Source organism: Miscanthus floridulus, chromosome 1 (genome assembly GCF_019320115.1).
Source record: "Miscanthus floridulus cultivar M001 chromosome 1, ASM1932011v1, whole genome shotgun sequence".
NCBI lineage: Eukaryota > Viridiplantae > Streptophyta > Magnoliopsida > Poales > Poaceae > Miscanthus > Miscanthus floridulus.
In genome coordinates, this window is record NC_089580.1 from 21,841,960 (window position 1) to 21,865,142 (window position 23,183).

A 23,183-nucleotide genomic window follows, 5' to 3' on the forward strand; every position below is an offset into this window, starting at 1 on the left:
AAGAAAGTGTATCATCCTGAGTGGTTGGCCAATCCCGTTCTTGTAAAAGAAGAGCGGAAAATAGAGAATACGTGTTGATTACACGGGTCTCAACAAGGCATGTCCAAAGCCATCAGGAATCTGAAGTCGGTCACCAGCTGACCCATGCCGGACCCCCATGAATGGGATACTAGGGCTCCACTCGAACCAGCCCGTTAACAGCTAATCGAGCACCATGGTTCGTCCACCGAGGAAAACATGGCACGGCTTAACCCTCCATTTTGTCAAAAAAGGCTTGAGGGAGAACGATTGCAAGACAAGGTGACCCCTCGATTGGACCCTTGCAACGTGCGGGGCTCGGGGGGAATTGGACTCACGAAGAGACCGAATACGTGGTCGCATGACAACGGTAGATCGATCGGGTCCTAAGAGGGGCCAGAATTAAGGAAAATCCTCTCTGGTCTCCAAACAAATCCCACAGCTACACGCCCTCGAAAGAAGTCTGGTCGCAACAGAAAGGGATCGTAACCCACCAAGGCGTCCCGCGGACAGCAGAAGATTGAAGCCCTCGAAGTCCCTCCACCCAAAAAAGCCTACGAAGGTGTATCCTACTCCTTCATAGGCTCAGGGGCTACTAGATGGTTTCTGCCTCGCTAGAGCCCTCGGGCACAGGCCCCATGTCGCCCAACCCTGAGGGTATGGGAGCTGTCTCGATCAACCCCTCGAGCGTGAGCTCCGCCTCGTTCGATGGGGCCTGTACCACCCTCAACCACTACGGGTCCAAGCGTGTGGGCCTAGGTCAAGCCTCTGACACCAGAAGGGGTGCAGGCATGCCTTGACGTGACCCGTGGCCACGACAGGACATGCCCTGGGGTTTGCAATACCAATAGTGATGGGTACATGAGCGCTGTGTTGCCTAATCCCTATACGGCCGCTGATAGACACGTCGGTTCACCACGCCGTCCGTCGAGACGGGATGGAACGCCATGACCAATTGATGACGTCGAGGCATAGCACCAGTGGTGAACAGGAGTCCGACATGGAGCCGTCCCCATCACCATCTACAGCGTCGGCGAGACCCGTATGATGGAGAAGAAGGAAGCGGCGGTCCCAGAGGGCTTCTTCTCCTCGATTTTCTACCTCTTTCTCTCTCTCTTCTCTTTTTCTGATGTAATCTGCATCTTTCCCTTTTTCTATAAAAGGGGAACACAACGCAACACAACACAAGGGAGATAGGCACGAGCACACGGCTGAGCAGCTGAACAAACTCTCAGCACTTTTCAATCCTTCCACCAGAGACCTAGGATCCGCTTCCTCTCTCGCCCATCTGTAACCCCTACTACAGACAATGTTGGCAACACGAGCAGCATCAGATTAGACGTAGGTACGTTCTGTCCGAACCAGTATAATCTTTGTGTCCTCCGAGCACACAATTCGAGCTAGACGCGCAAACTAGAAATTTACGAGCTGGTGATCCGATACACCGACAGATATCTTGATTTAAGAGAAAACAGAACTTATATTTTTATGAAAGTGATTTACACCATGTATGATAAAGCGCGAGGTATTTTGTTTAAATAATACTCCCAATGTTACAAATTACAAGTTGTTTTAGCTTTCTTAAGCACATAGCTTTTTCTATGCACCGAATGTTGAGCCCACGGCTGTGGGTCGTATTCTTGTATTGGGCCGGAGGATGTCGGTGGCGTGTGTCGCGTGGCTAGCAGTATATAAGCTGAGCCCCGTCTCTTGTAACGAACAACGAAGAACAGAAATCTGAAATCGTCCCCAACTTCCTGACTCCCACGGACATCAGCCGTGTTCTATCTGTTCTTCCCGAAATTCTTTGCTACGTTTCTCCCCAATTCCAACTCAGTTAGACTGTCTCCAATGGCGTAGGTAAACGCAGACCCAAACGCAAAATGCATACGGCACAATGTTTTGGGTTCCGAAATCACGCTCCAACGGAGAAGGCAAACACGGCAGCCATTTTGCGTAGCATCCGACTCGCAAGGCAAAAAAGCGTCTTCGTTCTCGACGACGCAAAACGAGAGAGGGAGAGGGAGCAGGTGCGGGGCCCGGCACAGGGGCGGGGCAGCAGGTGCGCCACCGCAGCAGGGGCAGCCCTCGCCCTATGCCGGTGCGCCGCCGCAGCAGGGGTAGCCCTCGCCCTGCGCCACGCCCGCGCCCTCGCTGCGGCCCACCTCCCCGCCGGCGCGCGCCCTGCTCCGGTGAGCCGCCACGCCGAGGGGCGCCCGCGCCTGGGCCCACCAGCGCCTCTGCGCCACCACGCCGGTGCGCCGCCGCAGCAGGGGTAGCCCTCGCCCTGCGCCACGCCTGCGCCCTCGCTGCGGCCCACCTCCTCGCCGGCGCGCGCCCTGCTCCGGTGAGCCGCCACGCCGAGGGGCGCCCGCGCCCGGGCCCACCAGCGCCTCTGCGCCACCACGCCGGTGCACCGCCGCGCCGAGAGGTGCCCTCGCTTAGGCCACCAGCGCAAGACCGCCGAGTGTGGACGGATGCATCTGCTCCTTTCTCCGTCCCAGTGCGGTCAACGAGTCGAGCAAGACAGAGAGAAAAGAGAGGAAGGGAGAGAAAGAGAAGAGAGGGGAAGAGGGCAGGGAGGCAGAGCGGAGGCTCCTGGTCACCGGCGGCTGGCCCGGGGCAGCTGGGCAGCGACGGTCCTCGGGAGGAGCTAAGCAGGACGGGGAAGAGAAGGCAGAGGGGGAAAAAAGAAAAGCAGAGCAGGAGAGAGGAGAGGGCAGCGGGATTTGGGGCTTCCTGTTCGGTCATCCGTCGGAGGATGAAGGAATAGGTGCGTAGCTTTTGTTACTGTGGCGTTACCTAAACCGTGAAATGAGTATTCGATTTGAGTCACCTTGTTGGAGTCAGTCTTATCTGTGACCCTAACACCCGAATATATAACAAAAGCTACACATACATAAAAATATCAAAACAACTTATAATTTAGAACCAAGGAGTAGAAAATTTCTTGTCTCAGAGATCGTGTAACAAGGATCACAACTATTGCAAAGGGATATCATACCGCTAAACAATAAAACATGTAAATAAATGTGCATCTTGTTTTTCAATTAGTCAAATCTTTTTTAGTTTAACTATATATAAAAGGAAATAGTAATATTTATACTCCATAATAAATATTATTGTGCACTATATTTTTTTAATAAACGTTAATAGATATAAATGTTTATAATATTTTTTATAAATCTAGCTATAATTAGCTACGGAGGGAGTAGAAAAAGACTAGCGTATCCAACTGCTACGAATAATCATTTTGAAAGTCCAAACAGGCCGTCGCGCTGTCAGCACGTTCAAAACACAGCAATCACACCCGTGCATACACTGCTCAAGTCGACAGCACGCGTAAGCCAAGCAGCACACATTTCGCGATGAAAACAGTCGCCGTGAAAACTCACACTTGTTTAGATTCCAAGTTTTTTCGCTCTCTCTTCATCACATTAAATCTTTAGATACATGTATAGAGTATTAAATATAGATAAAAAAAATTAATTACATAATTTAATTATAAATTACGAGACGAATCTTTTAAACCTAATTAGGTCATAATTAGACAATAATTATCAAATACAAACGAATGTGCTATAATGTCAAAAAAAACTGATTTCTAATCATAATCTAAACGAGGCCCTAATCTCTCTCCGGCTTTTTTCCCGATTTGACGTCAGACATGACGGCCACCAGACATCGCCTCTCCTTTCTTTTCCCTACTTCACAACCCTACCCTACGCAGCTACGCTAGCTCTATGCGATCTCATCTCGAATCGCACGGAGGCTGACGGGGTTGAACAAGCCTCGCTGAGGTCTTGTGTAGTTCAATTTTTTTTTTCTAAAAAATACTACAATAGTCATTACATCAAATATTATGATACATATATGAAGTATTAAATATAAATAAAAAATTAAACTAATTACATAGTTTGATTGAAAATTACGATACAAACATTTTGAACTTAATTAGTTTATAATTAAATACTAATTACCAAATAAAAATAAAAATACTACCCTAGCCAAATTCCTAAATTTCTTCGAACCGGCTCGAAACGAATAAACGAAAAGGATGCAGGTTCCTTTCCGTCTCCACCCACTGTTCCTGTTCCCCTCCTACTATTATTTATCCCCAAATTCCTCTTTACTATACTGTAGTACTACTGCAAAAGATCTCAAAGCCGAAGCAAGCAAATCTCTCATGCTTATTAGCCCTAGCTAGCTACCTAGCCCTTTTCTTTCTCCTCTCCGGCCGTCTTCGTTACCCAGATCACGAAACCTAGCTAGCTAATTACTGACGATGGAGGATCTCTCGGATCTTGGAGGCCGCGGCCACCCGGGTGCTGCCAGGCGGCCCGCGGCGCCATCATTTCCGTCCTCTTCTAAAGTCTCCGTGCAAGTCTACACCGTCCCAAGCAGCTCAGCTGCCGGCGGTGAAGCAGCCCGAGCTCAAGGTGTTGCACTTGCACCAATGATCCATGCGTCTAGCGTCGGTGATCATGGCGGCCGCGTTGCTGATCTAGATCCCATGAAGGCCAAGATCGTCTCCCACCCTCGCTACCACCGCCTGCTCACCGCCTTCTTGGACTGCCACAAGGCACGCGCGCCCATCGATGACCCTTAGCGTCAACTTTAACGCGCATGCACATGTTCATTATTCTTGTTGCATCGTTGCTGTCCTTCGTAGATTACATGTGTTCAATTCATTCCTGTTGCACGTGTTCACCTTACTCAGGTCGGCTGCCCGGCGGAAGCGGCCGAGGAGATCTCGGCGGCGGCGAGGGAGCGCGAGGCATGGCAGCGTGCAGCCGCGGGCGACGCGCACAATACAAGGCCGGACCCAGAGCTCGACCAGTTCATGGTGGAGTACCAAACATGCATGCATGCTTGTACACGATGAGACAGATGACACACTAGCTCTCGTCGTCCCTGGGATCATGCATATGCCCTATATGAGGATGCGGGATCTTGAAGAAGCTAATAATAGCTAGTGTTTATTCGGTTAAATATATATATATATATATATATGTTTGGCGTTTGATATGTGAAAGTTTTGTATTGTGACATCAGGAGTCGTACTGCGAGCTGCTTGTGGCGTGGAAGGAGGAGCTGACCCGGCCGCTCCGGGAGGCCAAGGAGTTCCTGACGACGGTGGAGTTGCAGCTCAACTCCATTACCAACACCGGGCCACCCATGGGAGCTCTCATCTCTTCAGCTGCAGGTGATTAACCTTCAGCTTTACCCGTTAACTGTCTAAATCCGTCAATCAATCACCGGTTAAGTCCATATTAATTACCTCGTCATATCAGCAAAATAGTCACCACAGTAGCCGTAGATTAACAGATTTTCCTTGTCTTTTCATGAAGCGAATAGATTGTCAGAGTGTTTGTTCTTGTGAAGACTAGTGCTACATGCTAGCACAACGTTTTCCTTTTTTTTTTTTCATATTGCTAACAAAGCGATACTCCTAGCACAAAGTACATAAGCTATGCGTTTCTCAAGTCACGACGCCCACGAGTTAAAAAAAAAAGTCACGACGCTCCCGTAACGATCAGAATGGAGTATATGTCAATTTGTTGCCAAGGTCTATGTGACACTATATCTTGGAGCACTCCCTCAGTAAAAAAAAATCATTCTCATTTTTTGAGTCCATATAAATCTTAAATTTAACCAAATTAGATGATTTTTATGAATAATAGAATATATAGTTTTATAATAAACCTATTTAGAGATACAAATGTTAATAGTCTTTTCTAGTTTAACTTAGTCCAAAGCTAGAATGGTATTCTTCTCGAGATGGAGGTAGCACTTGCTATTTACTCCTACCAATCTCTCAGGGTGCAGCAGTACTACTTCCATTCAGAATGAAAATAATCTTATGTTTGATTTAACATATATAAAAGTACTAATACTTATGTTCCGTAATCAGTATCATTATACAAATTATGAAATTTATTTTATAATAAATATATTTTTAAAGGTACAAATATCAATATATTTTTTTTAAAGAGTTAAATTTTAGAGTTTGATTTCTCCAGAAATGCGACTTTTATTTTTCTTAGTAATTCGGACGGAGGAGTACTTCGTAGCGTACCAAAGTGATGAACAGGGCATCACTAGTCTACATGCTAGCTATATATAGGCTACGTATAGTCCGTCTTGCGCACATGTCTGGTCTCATATACTGGTCCTGACGTTAAAGTTTTGCTTTTTTTTTCTGATTATAAACGTGAAGAAGCTTGCCCTTTGGGGCAAATCCTGTGCTTGGATTGTTACTGGGACTTTGACAGTAGTGCTATTTAACTTGAGTGTCCAAATAACTGTTCTTCCCTCTTAAAAATGTCAAAAGAGCAGCTCATGCAACCGGTGCATTTTTATCTTCGCTAGATAGCTATCATAAAATCATCTAATTAAGTTGATGACCTAGGTCATCAGATAGAATAGTGAAATAAGTGCATCATCAAAAACTAAAGAGAGAGAAAAATTTGATGACATATAGGATTTTCCCCCCATATGTGACCCTTTTGAACAAATGATATCCGCCATCCTAAACAACAACAACAAAGCCTTTAAGTCCTAAACAAGTTGAGGTAGGCTACAGTTGAAACCCAGCAGAAGCAATCAAGGTTCAGGCACGTGAATAGTTGTTTTCCAAGCACTCCTATCTAAGGCAAAGTCTTTGTCTATATTTCATTCTTTCAAGTCTCCTTCTATTGCCTCTACCCAAGTCAACTTCGGTCTTCCTCTGCCTCTCTTCACGTTACTATCCTGGCTTAGGATTCCACTATCCGCCATCCTAAAATTCTACAAAATTCTTAAGGAATAGCTCAATCAATTGGAATTTTAGAGGAAATCTAATATGAGGCCCAATCTCTTGAAAACTTCCTTTATATTTATGTCTTCTCTTTCTAATTCATGTGTTTCTCCTGTTCTATATTCAAATTCTTTTTCAGAAACTTTCATGCGTTTGCAATTCCTCTGCTGTATCCAAATGTCTGTAAAGACCAAATGCTGTTTTTTTTCTTTCTATTCCTATATTTTAGATGTTCTATGTTCTAGAGATTCTTGTTTTACAAGTGTGTGCCGGGCATTAAGGCTCAACATATAAGATCTCAGCGTCTCTTGTCCCACTGTTATTTGACATGTTAACAAATCTATAGTCATGTAGGGCGATTACTAGGTGCATAATAATATTTTGAGAAAATTTTCTATTTGACACTAGAAAAAGTACAACTTTCTTATTTGGCACCCAAACTCAAATTCTTTCCTATATGTCCTCGTCTCAAGTTTTTCATTTCTATTTGACACTTCCGTTAGTTTGGAGTTATAACGGTGTTAAGTGCTAGAGAAAAAGACCATTTTACCCCTGGCGTTTTTCTTCCCAGTTATTAACATGCTGGTTATTGCTATCTTATTTGGACGTTTTTACTTTCAAATGTTATGTTTTCCTTTTTCAATTGCTTCTATAAAATAAAGGAAGGAGCGTAATCTTATAATTACTTTTAAATGTGTTGAGTTCAATATCAATCATTTAGGTACATTATACATAACAATAAAATAGAACTATCTGAGCACATTTTTTTAGTTTAGTTACGTATCGCATGCATGATAGCTAGCTTCTTCCAGCTTGGTCGTAAACGATCGTAAATTTCCAGCCAGAACATTATTTTTCACTCACACCAAACCAGCCAGCGGTAATAATCCACGATCGTATACGATCGTTTCAGCCCCAGCCGAACAGGCTGTTCATTTATTTTCTGATTCTCGACGACGACACGTGAGCCTGCACGCGCGTCTCCACTAGCTCATGTACACACGCTAACTTTTCTCTTCTTCTTCGTGTGATCAAACCATCGAGGCAACAATGTATGGACACGCATCTTCAAGTAACTGGCTCGCTTACTTTCTTTTAGCACGCACAGGCTAACAGCGGCTTCACAGCAGCCTTGGCTGTGCCGGGCTTGGCCACAGCACTAGTACAGAAAACATTTTTAGAGACGGTCAAAAGTGATCCTCAGATACGGTTTTAAAATCGCTACTATGCCAGCGATTGTAAAAATAAGTGATTTTCAGAGGCGGTTCTGAAAATCGATTTTCGAAGGCGGCTGACTTAAGTCAACAGTCGCTAAAAATAATTTTCAAAATTTTTAATAATCATTTAGAGTCTAATAAAAATAAGAAAAAAAAATATTTCTAATGGAGCCCGAAAGGCTGAGGATCGGCACAACTCACATGATTTATTTTTCACTTGTTTTGAATATAAGTGCCGACACCTAGGATTCGGACCCACAACCTCTCCCTCGCGCGATCCCTCCCCTACCACTACACCACACAATCACTTATGTCTAGTTCTACGATGCTGTCCATTTGTACTAATATGTACGAATCTTGTAATTAATATTTTAACTCATAAACAATCTTAAATGAGAAAATTTTCAACTACAAAGTTTTAAATCTCGTCGAGCGCTACAACTTTGATATAGAACATTTCTCCATCCAATGTCATTTGAAAAATTCAAAAATTCAAAATTCAAAATCTGAAACTTAATTTATATATTTGGAACCATAAATGATCTCAAACAAAAAATTTATCATCTACAAAGATTTAGATCTCTTCGAGCTCTATAATTTTGATATAAAGTTTGTCTTCATCTGACTTCATTTAAAAAAGAAATGAATTTATTTGTGCTGTAACTATTTTTAAGGACGGTTGACTTAGTAACCGCCTCTGAAAATCACTCATTTTCAGAGACGGTTGACATAAGCAACCGTCCTTGAAAATAGCATTTTCAGAAGCGGTTAACTTAACAGAACCGCCTCTGAAAATGGATTCATTTTTAGAGGCGGATTTCTTAATGGAACCGCCTCTAAAAATTGATTTCTAGCAACGGTTGTATAGCTACAGTGTCTCCCGTGAAGGTTAGTGATGGCGTGCTAAGACAACCGCTTCTGTTAGAAAAGGGAGGCGCCTCTAAAAAATCATTTCTATACTAGTGCAGCAGCCCTGCTGGCTCGGACCTGGGCACGTTGGCCCTGGCCGCGCCCAGCCTCAGAGCCCGTGCTGGCTGCCTGTTCCTTGTGCTTAAAGGGTATTTCAGTCTTTTCCCATTGCCTCACTAGGAGATTTAACGGTGTTTCCTCACAGAATTAACGGAAGTGTCAAATAAGAAAGAAAAACTTGAGGCGGGGACAAATAGGGAATAATTTGAGTTTAAGTGCCAAATAAGAAAATTGTACTTTTTCTGATGTCAAATAGAAAATTTTTTCTAATATTTTTGAAATTTGAATGTGAAACAAGGAAGCACAAACATGGTTATATAAGTAACAAAGGATCTTTATTCTGCTTTCATTTTTTATCAATTACAGTTGTACTGTATACATAAATAATATAAATAACTTGTTTGTATTGCTTAGCTTGTTTAGTGTAAAATCAGCCTCGGTACATGGCAATAATGTAGGCTGGATTATTGGGACCTCTTGTTGGAATCTATATCTATATATCAATAAAAGCAAACCCATTTTTCTTTATGAGAACACGCCGTAGCGCATATTTCATTAAGCAGATAGAGTTTTGAAAACAAGCCATGGTAACGACATGGTTACCAAAACCTAGCACTACTGGATTCACAACCAAAGATTATATTTTAGCAAATTTTGCGACAAAGGGCAAAACGAACTACAACCTCGCCAAGATCAGCCCCAGGCATCTGTTCCCTGCCGAGCACCAGCGCTCGGCCTCCTCCTGCATCGCGAGAACCAGCAGCCTAGGCGTGGATGCAACAGCATTAAAGGTACGGGAGTTCCTTTCTTTCCACAACATCCAGCCCACCAGGAAAATAAGCGAATCAAAGCCACGTCGCAGCGATTTTTGAACTGTCTTTCTAGACCGCAACCACCATTCCAGAGCTGCCTCTCCATCATCAGCTGAAGGCACCTGCAGCCAAATTCTTGCAAACCAAATGTGCCAAACTTCCCTACTGAAGCTGCACCCAATTAGAATGTGATCCATCATTTCAGGTTCTTGATCACACATGATGCAATCGTTGGAGGGTTGCAAGCCGTGGCGGAAGCGGCGATCACCAGTCCAGCAGCGCCCGTGCATGGTTAACCAGAAGAAGAAGCGAACCTTCGGCGGAGCCGGCGTCTTCCAAATCTGCTTGGCGCCAAGAACCGGTGAGGATCCGAGGAACATGGCACCATAGGCTGAAGCTGCTGAGTAGGATCGATCAGCGGTCAGTCTCCAAGTGAACGTGTCAGGTTCCTGTGATAACTGCACATCATCGATGAGGTCGCAAATGAGATCGATTTCGAGCAGAAGCTGCAGAGAGGGCGGTGCAGCAATGTGCCGGACCCAAGCACTCCCATCCAAGGCCTCGGCGACAGTAGCCATCTTGTTCCTTGCGCGCACCGCAGCGAACACGGTAGGTGCAAAGGACTCGATGTTGACCCCCCTGATCCATTTGTCCGTCCAGAAGTACGTTGACCGACCATTTCCCAGGTTTAGGACAGTAGCCGCCTGGAAAAGTGCCAGAGCCGCCTTCTCCTTGGTCGCCGGCCGGCGTCCGAGTCGGCGATCATGCCAGACCCATCATACACGCAGCGCAATGCCAACACGCCTCAGGTCCGAGATACCCAGCCCACCCAACTCCTTGGGCAAACAGACCCGCCCCCATGCCACCTTGCAAAGACCACCAGCAACCTTATCAGTTCCTGCCCATACGAATGCCCGTCTCAGCTTATCAATCATGCCAATTGCCCAAGGTGACAAGCAAAGGGCGATGGAAGTATGAATCGGGATGGCCGAAAGGGTAGCTTTGACAAGCGTCGTTCTGCCAGCTACATTGAGCAAATTTCCTTTCCAGCCTGGGATTCGCTGAGCCACTTTGTCAATGATGTACTGCTCCTCAGAGCGCTTGAGTTTGTAGACTGATAGTGGAATTCCAAGGTACTTGCATGGGAAAATTTGAACTGTACAGGACAGTACTCCCTGAACCCTTGCCATATCGTCTTCTGAGCAGTGTATAGGTGTGGCAATACTTTTGTCCAGGTTGGAGAAAAGACCCGAAGCAAGACCAAAAATTCCGAGCACCGCTTTGACAGTTAGCAGGTCCTGTTCATTTGGCACTACGAACATGACCAAGTCATCATCATATAGGCTAACACGGGAGCCATGTAATTCAGCGATGGGTGTCAGCAACCCCTGTCGTTCCACCCAGCCAAGAAGATGGTTTAGCACCTCCATCACAAGGACGAAAAGCATTGGCGACAGGGGGTCCCCCTGACGCAGCCCCCGAGAATGGCAGATCCTCCTCCCTGGGCGTCCATTAAGGAGTATCTTGGTGCTTGACGTCGACAGAATAGCGGAAATCCAGTTTCTCCATCTCAAGCCGAAACCCATGCGCTGGAGCACCTCAAGCAGGAAAACCCAAGCAACCGAGTCAAATGCCTTTGCCACATCAATTTTGAGCAGGACACAAGTAGAACGCCGCCTGTGTAGCTCCTTGCACGACAATTGTACATCCCGAAAGTTGTCATGTATACTCCGTCCCTTGATGAACGCACTCTGGTTGCCTTGCACCAATTGGTCTAGCACCTTCGCAAGTCGGTTAGCCATACATTTAGTTAGAAGCTTGCCAAAACTGTGTATAAGGCTGATGGGGCGGTAGTCCCTGATTTCTTGTGCGTGGTCCTTCTTCAGTAATACCATAAAAGCATCATTTAAGTGGTACAGGCTTCTGAAATCAAGCGACCAGAAGGCGTTGAACGCATGCATGATGTCTCCCTTAGTCGTTTCCCAGGTCAGCTTGTAGAAGAGTCCAATGAAACCGTCCGGACCTGGCGCCTTTTCATTTGGTAGGTCTTTGATCATATTCCACACCTCATCCTCAGAAAACAGCCCCTCCAACTCAAGCAGCTGAAAAGAGGGTACGCCAATTACATGCATGTTAATGCACCTAGACCTCTCAAAGTTGGTTCCCAGAAGCCCATTATAGTAATCATAGAGAGCCTGACTCATGGATATATCGGAGACAACCTGGGCCCCCTGTACCCGAAGTGTGTCAATCCTGTTCTGCCTCCACTGATGGCAGGCTTGCAAATGATAGAACTTCGTGTTGGCATCACCCTCCCTCAGGAAAAGGATCCTAGAGCGCTGCCTTGTGATTGTCCGCTGAAAGGTTCTTGTTTGGTTTTGGTAATTGAGTGACAACTTAGATGGACTAATTGTGTTTATGTGAGATACACAGGTGATTAGTCCACAGGTACATGTGTGTGAGCAACACATGCCATGAAGGTAAAAATGGCTTAGAGATGTTGCAAAGCTCACACATATGATGATGAAGGAGCTTATTGCACATGAGACATGACATTGAGTCATGTAATCAAGGTGGAGAAGATCAAGACAAGACTTGGCTTGATGGACCGGTTGCAAGCGTGAAGGGCAAGTCGAAGGCTTTGGAGGGATGGACCGCGTGGCGGTGAAGCTTGAGCAAGACTTGGCGTCGATGGACGATGGCAACGGTGAAGAGCAAGTAAAGTCAAGATCGATGAACCAATATGATCATATGATGATATGAAGTGGATCATATCATTGTTGATCGTGTTGGTGCATGTGTTGCGTCAACATTGAAGGAGATAGAATGGAATGCGCAATGCAAAGATATAACCTAGGACATTTCATTTCACCGGTCATAGGTGTGTAGAGAAGTTTATGACCGGGTTTAGAATAGATGGCCGTACTATCAAGAGGGGCAAACTTGTTTGCATATCGGTCATCTAGTGCCACTCGAGTGATCTAACTTTACATTGTCGCTAGGATCGAGTGGCGTGGCAAGTTGAGTGGCTAACATTCTTTGGGAAATGATTGTGAAATGCTAACACATACACATGGTGGTGTACACTTGGTGGTGTTGGCATATTTACAAAGGAGCTGGTGTTGGCACATTTACAAAGGAGGTGGTGTTGGCGCTTTCGGGAAAATGGAATGCCTATTTTCTATTGCGCTGGATGCAAATTCTTGTGGTTGGCTCATTGGAGCAAAGGGTGAAGAAGTTAGAAGTGAAAACGAGTTGATCGCGAAGATGCTGGCGTCGGTCAACTGACCGGACGCTAGATCTGAAAGCACCGGACGCTGGCAGGCTGCGTCCGGTCAGGCTGACGTACGGTGACGCAGAAGCTGGAGTATGACCGGACGCTGGCTGCGTCCGATCAGGTGTGACCGGACGCGTCCGGTCGAGGTCGGTACCTTACTGGAAACGACCGGACGCTGGGGGTTCAGCGTCCGGTCAGTTGAAGTTGCTGCGTCCGGTCAAGTCAAGTGACCGTTGGAACTGGGACATGTGGCCGTCTGCGGGCGACCGGACGCTGAGGTCCAGCGTCCGGTCAACACGACCGGAGCGTCCGGTCGGCCCGATCGTTGCCCAGTGAAGGGGTAACGGCTAGTTTAGCCCTTGGGGCTATAAATAGAAGTGGCCTTCGGCCATGGCTGGTGTGGAGCACCTTGGGAGACTTTGTGTCCATGCTTGAGAGTGCTTAGGAGCCCTCCATCTCACACATACTTGATAGCGATCATCCGATTGTGTGAGTGAGCGATTCTAGTGCGATTACATCGTGAGGTTGCATCGAGTGGCACTAGGTGATCGAGTTGCAAGCCGGTGGTGCTTGTTACTCTTGGAGGTTGCCACATCCTAGACGGCTTGGTGGTGGTCTCCGTCGAAGCGCGCAAGAAGCTTGTGCGTCGCTCCGGCGAAGTGCTTGTGAGGGGCATTGTGCTCGCCCTGCGGGAGCCGCGAAGAGCAACTCTAGTAAAGCGTGTCATTGAGCTACCCTCACTCAAGGGGTAGGTTCTTGCGGCGCCCGACGTGTGGGCTTAGCGGGTGATGCTAATTAGCCGCCGAACCACCAAGTGAGCGGTCGACACAACGGGGACTAGCGTGTTGGCAAACACGTGAACCTCGGGAGAAAAATCATAGTGTCAACCTTGTTCTTCCCGTTGGTTTGCATCCCCATTACACAAGCTTGCAATTACTTTTATACATATTAAGCTTGTGTAGTTGCTCTTGTAATTAGATAGCTTGTGTAGCTTGCTAATTACCTTCTTGCTTGTGTAGCATAGAAGTAGCTCCCTTGCGTGGATAATTTGGTTTTAGTAACCTTGTTAGTCACATTGCTTAGTTTGTGTAGCTAAGTATTTGCGCTCTCTAATTAGGCATCTTTTGCCTTGTTATTGAGCATTGCTAGTGAGCATCGTTAGCTTTGTGCTCTTGCTTACTAGCATGTGTAGGAGCTCCCTTGTTGTTTAAAGTACTAGTGGCATAGGTTTGTGTAACCTTGCTCCTAGAATTGGTTAGGTGAGCTCTAACTAGCCCGGCACCTTTGTTGCATAATTGTTATCTTTGCAAGGTGCTAGTGAACATATATAGTGGGGTATAGTCTTGGCTAGACCGATAGTTTTAATTCCGCATTTGTATCGGTTAGCCGACGCGATTAAGTTTTAGAAAAGACTATTCACTCCCCCTCTAGTCCGCCATCTCGACCCTTCATCCGCGCGAGCGAGGCCAGGCCCAAGGTCTTGGCCTTGAGGGACCTGTACATGTTTAGCTCCCAGTCATGCAGATTCCGCCTCTCCTGCTCTTCATCAAACCGGAATATGAGCTCACGAGCCACAGCAAGCTGCAGCCGAATGCTACCCACCTTGGAGTTGCTCCATCGACGTAGCTCAATGGCAACCTTGCGAAATTTTTGGTCTAATCTTCGAAATGGATCAACCCCCTCAACCGTTGAAGACCAGGCACTCTCCACCACACCAGAAAAGCCTGGTATCTTTGTCCAGAAAGTCTCAAACCGGAAACGGCGCTGGACATCATAGAACGCAATGATCGTGAGCAGCAGCGGGCTGTGGTCAGAACATTCAGAGGACAGAGGCCTTAGAGTGTGTGAGGGGAACTCAGTAAGCCAGCCTACAGAGGCGAAGGCCCTGTCCAGCAGCCCGAGCGTTGGTCTGTCCCTGCGATTAGACCAGGAAAAAGATCTACTAACCATGTTGATTTCTTCCACCTGTACACTGTCAATGAATCTTCTAAATCTTGCCATGTTTCGACGATCAAGCCTGTCGTTGTTCTTGTCCTGGGCACGATAAATCATGTTGAAATCTCCACATATTAACCATGGCCCAGGCGAAGTGTCACGGAATTGCCTCAACTCCGCCAAGAACTCGACCTTCTGGGCGTCTTCCTGCGGTCCATAGACCCCAGTTAGCCACCATGGCGTCGACGTGGCACCCCTCTTCTGAAAGCGAGCTAAGATGGCGAAGCGTCCCTTGTTAATATCAGAGACAACCCAATCGTCCCTAACCCAGGCCAGTAAGATCCCGCCAGCCGCCCCAGTCGCGGGTAGGAAGTCATAATCGAAAGCAGGTCCTAGAATTTCATTCGCAAGCAAATTACATACGCTGGAGAGTTTGGTCTCCTGGATACACACACATGACGGCTTGTGCAGCAGCAGCAATTCGCAAACCACATTACGACGTGCGCGATCATTGAGACCGCGGACGTTCCAGATGACGCAACTGAAGGTCGTCGACATTGGATAACCAATTGGGCGACATCCGTGTGTGATGGCAGCGCTCAGAGCGCTGCGTCCTCCAGACCATGGAGGTTTAGGTCCACAGTTGTCAGGTCAATTCCATTTTCAAGGAAGAGTTGTAGTGCCTCCCTTTTCCTGGTCGACATATCTCCCCTGAATGCCAGCTTGATCTTCTTCTCAACCTCAGAGGCATGCTCACCCTCCGCCACAGCGACTCCCAGCTTCTTAAGGAGCAGCAGTTGCGCGTGCACCGTTGCATTTGGTGCCCTTGGCCTTGCTGCGATCCTGCCACTCCGTCGCAGCGACGGGATGGAGACCGGCGTTCGCGCCCGCCGAGGCCTAGGTCCCGCGCGGATCAGGGGCGTGTGCATGGGGACACACACCTCCGCCTCCAGCGCAGCCTGTGTAGCGGCTGCCGCATCCATGACAGTGGCCGCATCATTGGCCGCATCCACTACAGAAACAGGTTCCTCCACAGCGCTCTCATCCTCCTCATGAAGTCCAGCCCCATCAACAACTGGGCTGGCCGCAACATATGTGGTGGAGACAAGTTCAGCCTCAATCAGGTCCGCCCACCAGTCCACCGAGTTCGAGGTCGACCCGGAAGTGGCCCCCTCCTGACCAACACACGCTTGAGCACTGACATCATTTGAAAGCTCATTCACCGCCAGATCAGCCCACCAGTCCTGATCAACATGTACAGGTTCGAGTGTTGAAACACCCGCGTGGAGGAGCAGTGGCGCGACGTTCAGGAACCGCGCCACGACGCCGGTGGTAGGGGAGCCGAGCTGCCTATCAATCCACGGTGATGGAGTGTTGACCGTCGTAAAATTTGATGCCCACGTCCAAGGAGTACGCGGTGCAGACATCATCTCCCAACGCTCGGGAGCCTCCACAGACTCCTTGCGCGTGCCATGAACATCAGTGTGCCGAGCAACGACCTCCGGCGCACAGGGGCATCTGAACTCGCCCACCTGCACTGACATGGATGGATCACGTCCACCCGCTTCCTCTGGTGGGTAGTAGCATGTTGGGTGATAATTATTACAGTTGCTATCACCGGAGTCATCATCACTATCGCGCCGCAGTGCTGGCCAATGCTCCCCCCGGTCTTGAAAGTTATCATCAGCACGACCATCATCCAGGCCATCACTATCATCATTACGATCATCATCACCAAGTGAGGTAGGGGGTGTGGTCCAATCCTGGAAGGCGACCACCCTGATCCTAACCTGGTACTGCAAGAGGCGTGGCGGGGCAGGATTGCCCATAGCTGCAACAGGCAAAACAGGCTCCGGAATTGAGATGGTCTGCTCGTCTTCGATGAGATCCGGATGTTTGCACCATGCCTTGACAAAGAATTCTCGGTCGTCATCATCAGGTATGTCTCGAAGCCTTGTGATTTCAATCCCCGAGCAAGAAGGGCCCAGGATGATCTGGGCAGTAGCCACATTGCGCGCATGAAGCGGTACACGCAGCATGCCCACAACCACCTGAAAATTGAAGCTTTCTGCAGTGGCCAGTGAAGTTCGTTGCCAAGGTCTCCAGGTGAGGGGCAGAAGGTATCCACCCGGCCGCGAAGCAAGGACACGGTCACGGTCCGCACGCCGACGGAAACGTGCGATGAAATCTTCCGAGTGGTGCCGCCGCAACTCCACATCGTTCATCGTAAGCTCAAACTCAGAGTAGAGGAAGCTGTAGACTGTGGCCGTAGAAACCACCGGCCTGGTGCCCCCCACCAAGCCCACCAGGGCCAGCTCAAGCGCATCCTCGGCCGCCTGGATCTCCGTGGAACGCGGGATAACCACCGTGGGCGCGCGCGGGTCCCGAATAGCAGGGTCGGCAAGGTTCCTGGAGCCCCTGTCAAACTCCGAGCTGGTGCCGGCGGCGGGCTGGAAGACAGGTGGCGGAGGCGGCGGAGGTGGAGGCGGAGGTGGTGGGGGCGGCGACGGCGCAGCCGGTGGCGATGGATGCCGACAGCAGTAAGGCACCGACGTGGACCGCCCTGTTGACAACGAACCCCCGGAGACGGTGTCCGCCGAGTTGGGCCGATGGCGCGCACCATCCGGGCGTCGCGGCGCGACCCGGCGAGCGTCCCCAGACCGCCGCGGGGAGCGGCCACGCTTCACCCCAACAGCCGAGGAGCGGGGGAGTGGGCAGCTCGCAGCGTGGTGTCCCTCGCCCCAACAGTTGTAGCATCTCGGCCTGGCGCGGCACTGCGCCTTGACATGGCCCGGCTGGAGGCAGTTGAAGCACAAGCCCTCCAGCTCCGGTGGGACGGGTCTCGGCGGCGACCTTGGAGGACTGTGGCGCCTGTCGCAGCGCCTGGAACGCACCTGGAAGAACCCCTCCCGGTCCGGCTGTCCCCGAGGCCGCGCAGGGTGCGACGGCGGGGACCTCCCGCCCCGGACCAGAGCACGCCGCGGCGGTGGGGGCGGCAGATCAGGCACCACGGCCGGGTGGGAACGTCGCGCGGCCGCCATGAATCCCTCCGTGCGGCGCTTGCTGTGACGATGACGACGCGCCCGCTGACGCTTACCAGCAGTCTCCATCACACTCTTCCCCTTCCCCTGCGGCGGCGGCGTTGGCGACTCGGGCACATCAGAATCGGGATAGTCCTCCGAGTCACTGAGAGCCACACGCTCCATAGGACCACGGCCGAGGACATCTTCCCACTGTAGGTCGGCAGCCTCCGCCCGAAGCTCGCCCTCCGCCAGATCCGCCCAGGAACGACGCTGGGAGGGCCCCCCCCATCATCATCTCTATCCTTCATGGCCGCCGCTGAGCAGATGGCGGCGAGCAGCCTGCGGGCTGGGTGGGGGGCGGCGGCGCATGCGAGGAGGAGAGAGAGTGAGCTAGCACCAGGCGCTTGAAGGGGAAAACCGGTCGCTGACCGAGCGACTTAGCCGCAGCATCCACCAGCAGAAAGGTATGGTCCTAGGTCTTGCTTTGTTGATGCTTAGCGTCGTGAGTTGTAATTTGCCTTGTTAAGACTTGGAGATAGAGCTCGGCCTTTCCCGCAAGGCCGTCGCCCAACTCCAAAAGGAGAAGGAAGAGGCGGAGGAAAAAACCGAGAGGATCGCCGTGGATCTTGAACGTAAGTATCCAAACCCATTTTTCAATCTTATTAAGTATCACAACATCCTCCCACTAAGTACAGTTACTTTTCCCCAGGGCAATTCTAGCCAAAAAGATCATCGGGATCATCAAGGTTAACTTCATTACATAACATAGATTTTTTTTTAATTTATAACAGATACACACGGCTACATTCGTCCCTGCCCGATGGAAGCAATCCACATCCCGACTAAGTGCCACATCATCCCCCATAAATATAATTACTATTTTCAATCTGTCAACATATAAACCATACTATATTTGTTTGACCATCCCATTTTCCAATGATTCGCTATAATATCTATCAGATTTTTCTATAAGCTTGCCTAGTTTTGACCAAATCCGATGCAATAACACGTAGTATCCCATACATGCAACATCTTATTTTTAAGGTCTCGCGGCAACACGTGGGGTGTTCTCCTAGTATTTGTTAAAAACATAACCATGTAAGCTGATCTTCCAACTTAGGATATCTCATAAACAAGGAAATTAGTATATTCAAATTAATTAATGCATATGTGCCAATGATTCTTACAAGTCTAACTAGGAGTATATTACTTCTAATAACGTATTATTTTCCAAAAAGGTTTCAGAGTTCAACATATAACACCTATATATGCCTCCATTTTAACTCGGCACCTGAGAAAGAAGCAAGCTACTCTTATGGTGAACTTATTGGGAGGGGCTTTCTGTGTATAGTAAAGAACTATATTCTAAGCAATTTATTGGAAAGTATTACTGACTAAAAACTTGACTAAGCATCTGCAGTGTAGTCGTTTGTATCATGCATTCTACAGAAGGATAGTTACAAAGAGATCAAGTTGATGTGCTGGTGTCTGATTAGGAATGTTTGGTTTGTGATAACTAAGTTCGGCATAAAACTTTACCAAAGGTTAGTCTTGCCACACTTTTGTGGCAAGAAATTTTTCTAACCTTAGGATAAATTTGGCAAAAAAATGTTTCCATGACAGGTGGGCCAGGCAGAGTTCTTATAGGCAAGGTGAAATTGTTTCTGCCTAATCTTAAATGAGGCAAGGTTAGGTGCCAAATGCATGCCCTTAAGACCTAGCCAACAAGTCTACTATACAAGCTATATATAATTATATATACACGTGTGCGTGTTTGTAATGCTTGTTAGGGTACCATGGAGAGCATCTCCAATAGCGTAGTTAGTTACTATTATAGTATTATCGATAAGAAATATACATGTCACTAATAGATAGCACAATAGATTGATATTAGATGACATGTCCAGTTACTAAACTACATACTGCTAGTTCTCCTAATTTTCTATGGGTTCAAGTCATAATGTTTGAAGGGCGGGCCTGGTGCAAGCGGTAGAGTCTTACCGCCTGTGACCGGAAGGTCCCGGGTTCGAGTCGCGGTCTTCTCGCATTGCACAGGCGAGGGTAAGGCTTGCCACTAACACCCTTCCTAAGACCCCGCACAGAGCGGGAGCTCTCTGCACTGGGTACGCCCTTTCAAGTCATAATGTTTATATAGATCCATGTTGGGAGATGTGACATGTGAGTAGAGTATGTACTATCCCTCCCGTTTCAAATTATAATTCGTTGTGACTTTTTTGTTACATCAATTTTGCTATGTATTTAGATATAACGTATGTCTAGATACATAGCAAAAACTGTGTACTAGAAAAGTCAAAGCGACTTATATCGGGGGAGTAATTAACTAGAGCTAGGGGTAGTCAACTTGTATCTCTATTCTCTCCTCAATAGTTCTCTGTGAGCCATAGGCAAAAAAGACTGATGTAAACATTTGTGCCACTGTTCTTAGTGTTTGTGTTAATTCGCTCATTGATGCATTAATGCCACTGTAATCATTCCGCCAGTGCGTTGATTATTGTTCATGTGAGGCGTAAACCTAAGTAAATGCTATTTAACATTTGGCTGTACGAGAAGATGAAACTGGAGTAGATATGTCCGACGATGACCAAGTAGAAGGCAGCGGTGGCATGGAGGCAGAAGCAGCCCTCGGCATAGACCCTTGCTCTGATGACAAGGAGCTCAAGAAGCAGCTCCTCAGGAAATACAGCGGGTGTTTGGGCAACCTGAGAAAGGAGCTGTGCAAGAAGAGGAAGAAAGGCAAGCTCCCCAAGGAGGCCCGGCAGAAGCTGCTCAGCTGGTGGGAGCTGCACTATCGATGGCCCTACCCCTCGGTACGCATACGCAATTACACAGGCACACATATATAGCTAAATGGTTGCATGCATGCATGGAAATTCCGAGCCACGCTATATACTACTCGTGTGCACATACATATATGGGGGTGAGATGGATGATGGAGCGGCGGTACTGCGGTGCCGCGCCATTGTTGCATGCATGCATGTGCAGGAGATGGAGAAGATCGCACTGGCGGAGTCGACGGGGCTGGAGCAGAAGCAGATCAACAACTGGTTCATCAACCAGCGGAAGCGGCACTGGAAGCCGTCGGAGGAGATGCAGTTCGCGGTCATGGATGGGTTCCACCCAGCGCCACCCAACGCCACCGCTCTCTACGTCGACGCACGCCTCGTGGGAGCAACGCCGGCGCCGGAGATGTTCTATGCCCGGCCGGAGCATGGGGCTCATGGCTTCTGGCACAATTGATTAAGCCACGCTACCGTGCAGACTGCAGTATTGCAGTGTGCGCCTGCAACCTGCATGCCGCAGCTTAGCCTATAAATATGAAGGATATGCGATCGACTGAACTGAAGATCAAGGAAGACACCTGCTACTGCATTAAATACTGTGCCGCCGAGAAACTTTACATGTCATGGACTGCAAACAGTGTACCTCCTTAGTGTTACAGGTTTGCAGCATTTTGCATATATAATGCTCGTTAAGTTAATTTCTGATGGATCGGATCAGTTATGATTAAGATTTAATTCCCCATAGTACATATAGCTAGCTCACAATCGATATGAAAACCAAATTGTAAGTGTCAAGTGACCCGATTCTGGATGCTTCAATAGGCAGCGATGACCGTTGGTTGCTCGATACAGGCGGCAACTGGAGTGCATGCTGTTGGTGTTGCGGCAGTGCGCGAACGTGACGGGCACAGTGGCGTTGGCCTTCAAACCTTGCATGCATGTATCGGTATCGTTGGGGGTTGTGGCCGTTTTTCAGCTTAGTTCTGCTCACGCATGGCCTTGGCCATTGCCACACCGTAGTTTATGTGTATCATAAGGTCTTGCTCGGCTGCATTTCCGCATCAATGGATGCAGCTGTTGCTGCTTGTTGGTTTGTACTGTTGATGATAAGTGGTGGTGATGCGGCAAGCATTTCTGATCGTAGAGATAGGGGTTGCGCCGGTTTTGCCTTGCTGCGTTGGCCTCAGCTGCGAGAAGCTTGCCCGAGCCAGCAAGCCAATTTGGCTATCTCACCTAGCTAGCGAGGGAAATCTCGCTCACATGGTTCCCAAGGTGGTCAAGTGAGGAAACCAAACATGCACGTTGGCTCGCCATGCTCGCTGGGCAAGGTGTAACAGTGTCCAGCAAAGGAACCAAGCAGCCCCTACAGTTTTTAGACTGTTGGTACACTTGTTTCTCTGCCACAACTATGGCCTGCAATACTTTTGAGTTTTGACACACCTGCTATTGCTTCATTTTTCTTGTCAACCCATGTCTAAGATGTGCCAAATAAATTGTTACCATGCAAACACACCCCTAACTCGGTTACATGACACATAGGGGCCCTATGTAAGTTGGACCAAGCTCGGTTGAAGACGTGCTTAGAGCAACTCTAAATAAGAATAGAGATTTGTGTGAAGAAAGTACTCCAAATACCGCAGCGCCACGACCGCGGTGGCCGCTACTGAGGCGTTCTTGGCCGCCGCCACGTTGAGCGTAGCGTCGGGTAGGGGCGGAGGCAGATGAAATGGCGCGGGGGGCGGTGGCATGACGTGGGAGGCGGAGGCGAGCCGCCGGAACTTGAACGGGTGTTGAGTTAGTTTTGTAATGGCTAATAAATCATTTATGTTGCAGCAAATGTCGTAAGTGTTCTGAAATGCTTCAGTGAACACCAGACATACAGTATGCATCAATGAACACAGGGTTGCTGGTGGTGATTGCAAGCTGACAGTTGCAGCAGGCCAGCAGCCAATGAGGTGGGGTTTTGAACACTCAACCTGACGCTGACAAGCGTCCAATTATGGCGGAAGATGATTTCATTTACTCGGTTCTTTACTCTGAATTTCAATCCGGGTATCTATATTATCAAGTGTGGGTGATTGGGAGCAATTAACTTCTCATGCCATATTTCGTATTCGGTAGGGGTGCCTACAGAGGTCCAAAGTTTATTGCATATGTAATTTGAGTCTGATTTCTAAGCCAAGTGATTATTGCTCGATGAACTTATATGTGTAGCTGAGGCTTTAACCAACCAGAGTCTTTTTTCTATTCCTAGTTTTTTTTGCTAGACAAAGATAGAGAGAGGGACTCACTTTTTAAAGTGTGCGGAAGATATAGAGAAGCTATTAGAGCG

General features: G+C 48.2%; 1 protein-coding gene across 1 annotated transcript; it reads left to right on the plus strand.

The window, feature by feature from the left end:
* Positions 1 to 4,177: 4,177 nt before the first annotated feature.
* On the plus strand, positions 4,178 to 21,683 carry LOC136454008 (homeobox protein knotted-1-like 7). The gene is made up of 5 exons (XM_066454588.1): positions 4,178 to 4,600; positions 4,739 to 4,864; positions 5,074 to 5,224; positions 20,622 to 20,878; positions 21,054 to 21,683. The coding sequence occupies exons 1-5, from the start codon at positions 4,304 to 4,306 to the stop codon at positions 21,306 to 21,308; spliced, it is 1,086 nt and encodes a 361-aa protein (XP_066310685.1). The 5' UTR covers positions 4,178 to 4,303; the 3' UTR covers positions 21,309 to 21,683.
* Positions 21,684 to 23,183: the final 1,500 nt, after the last annotated feature.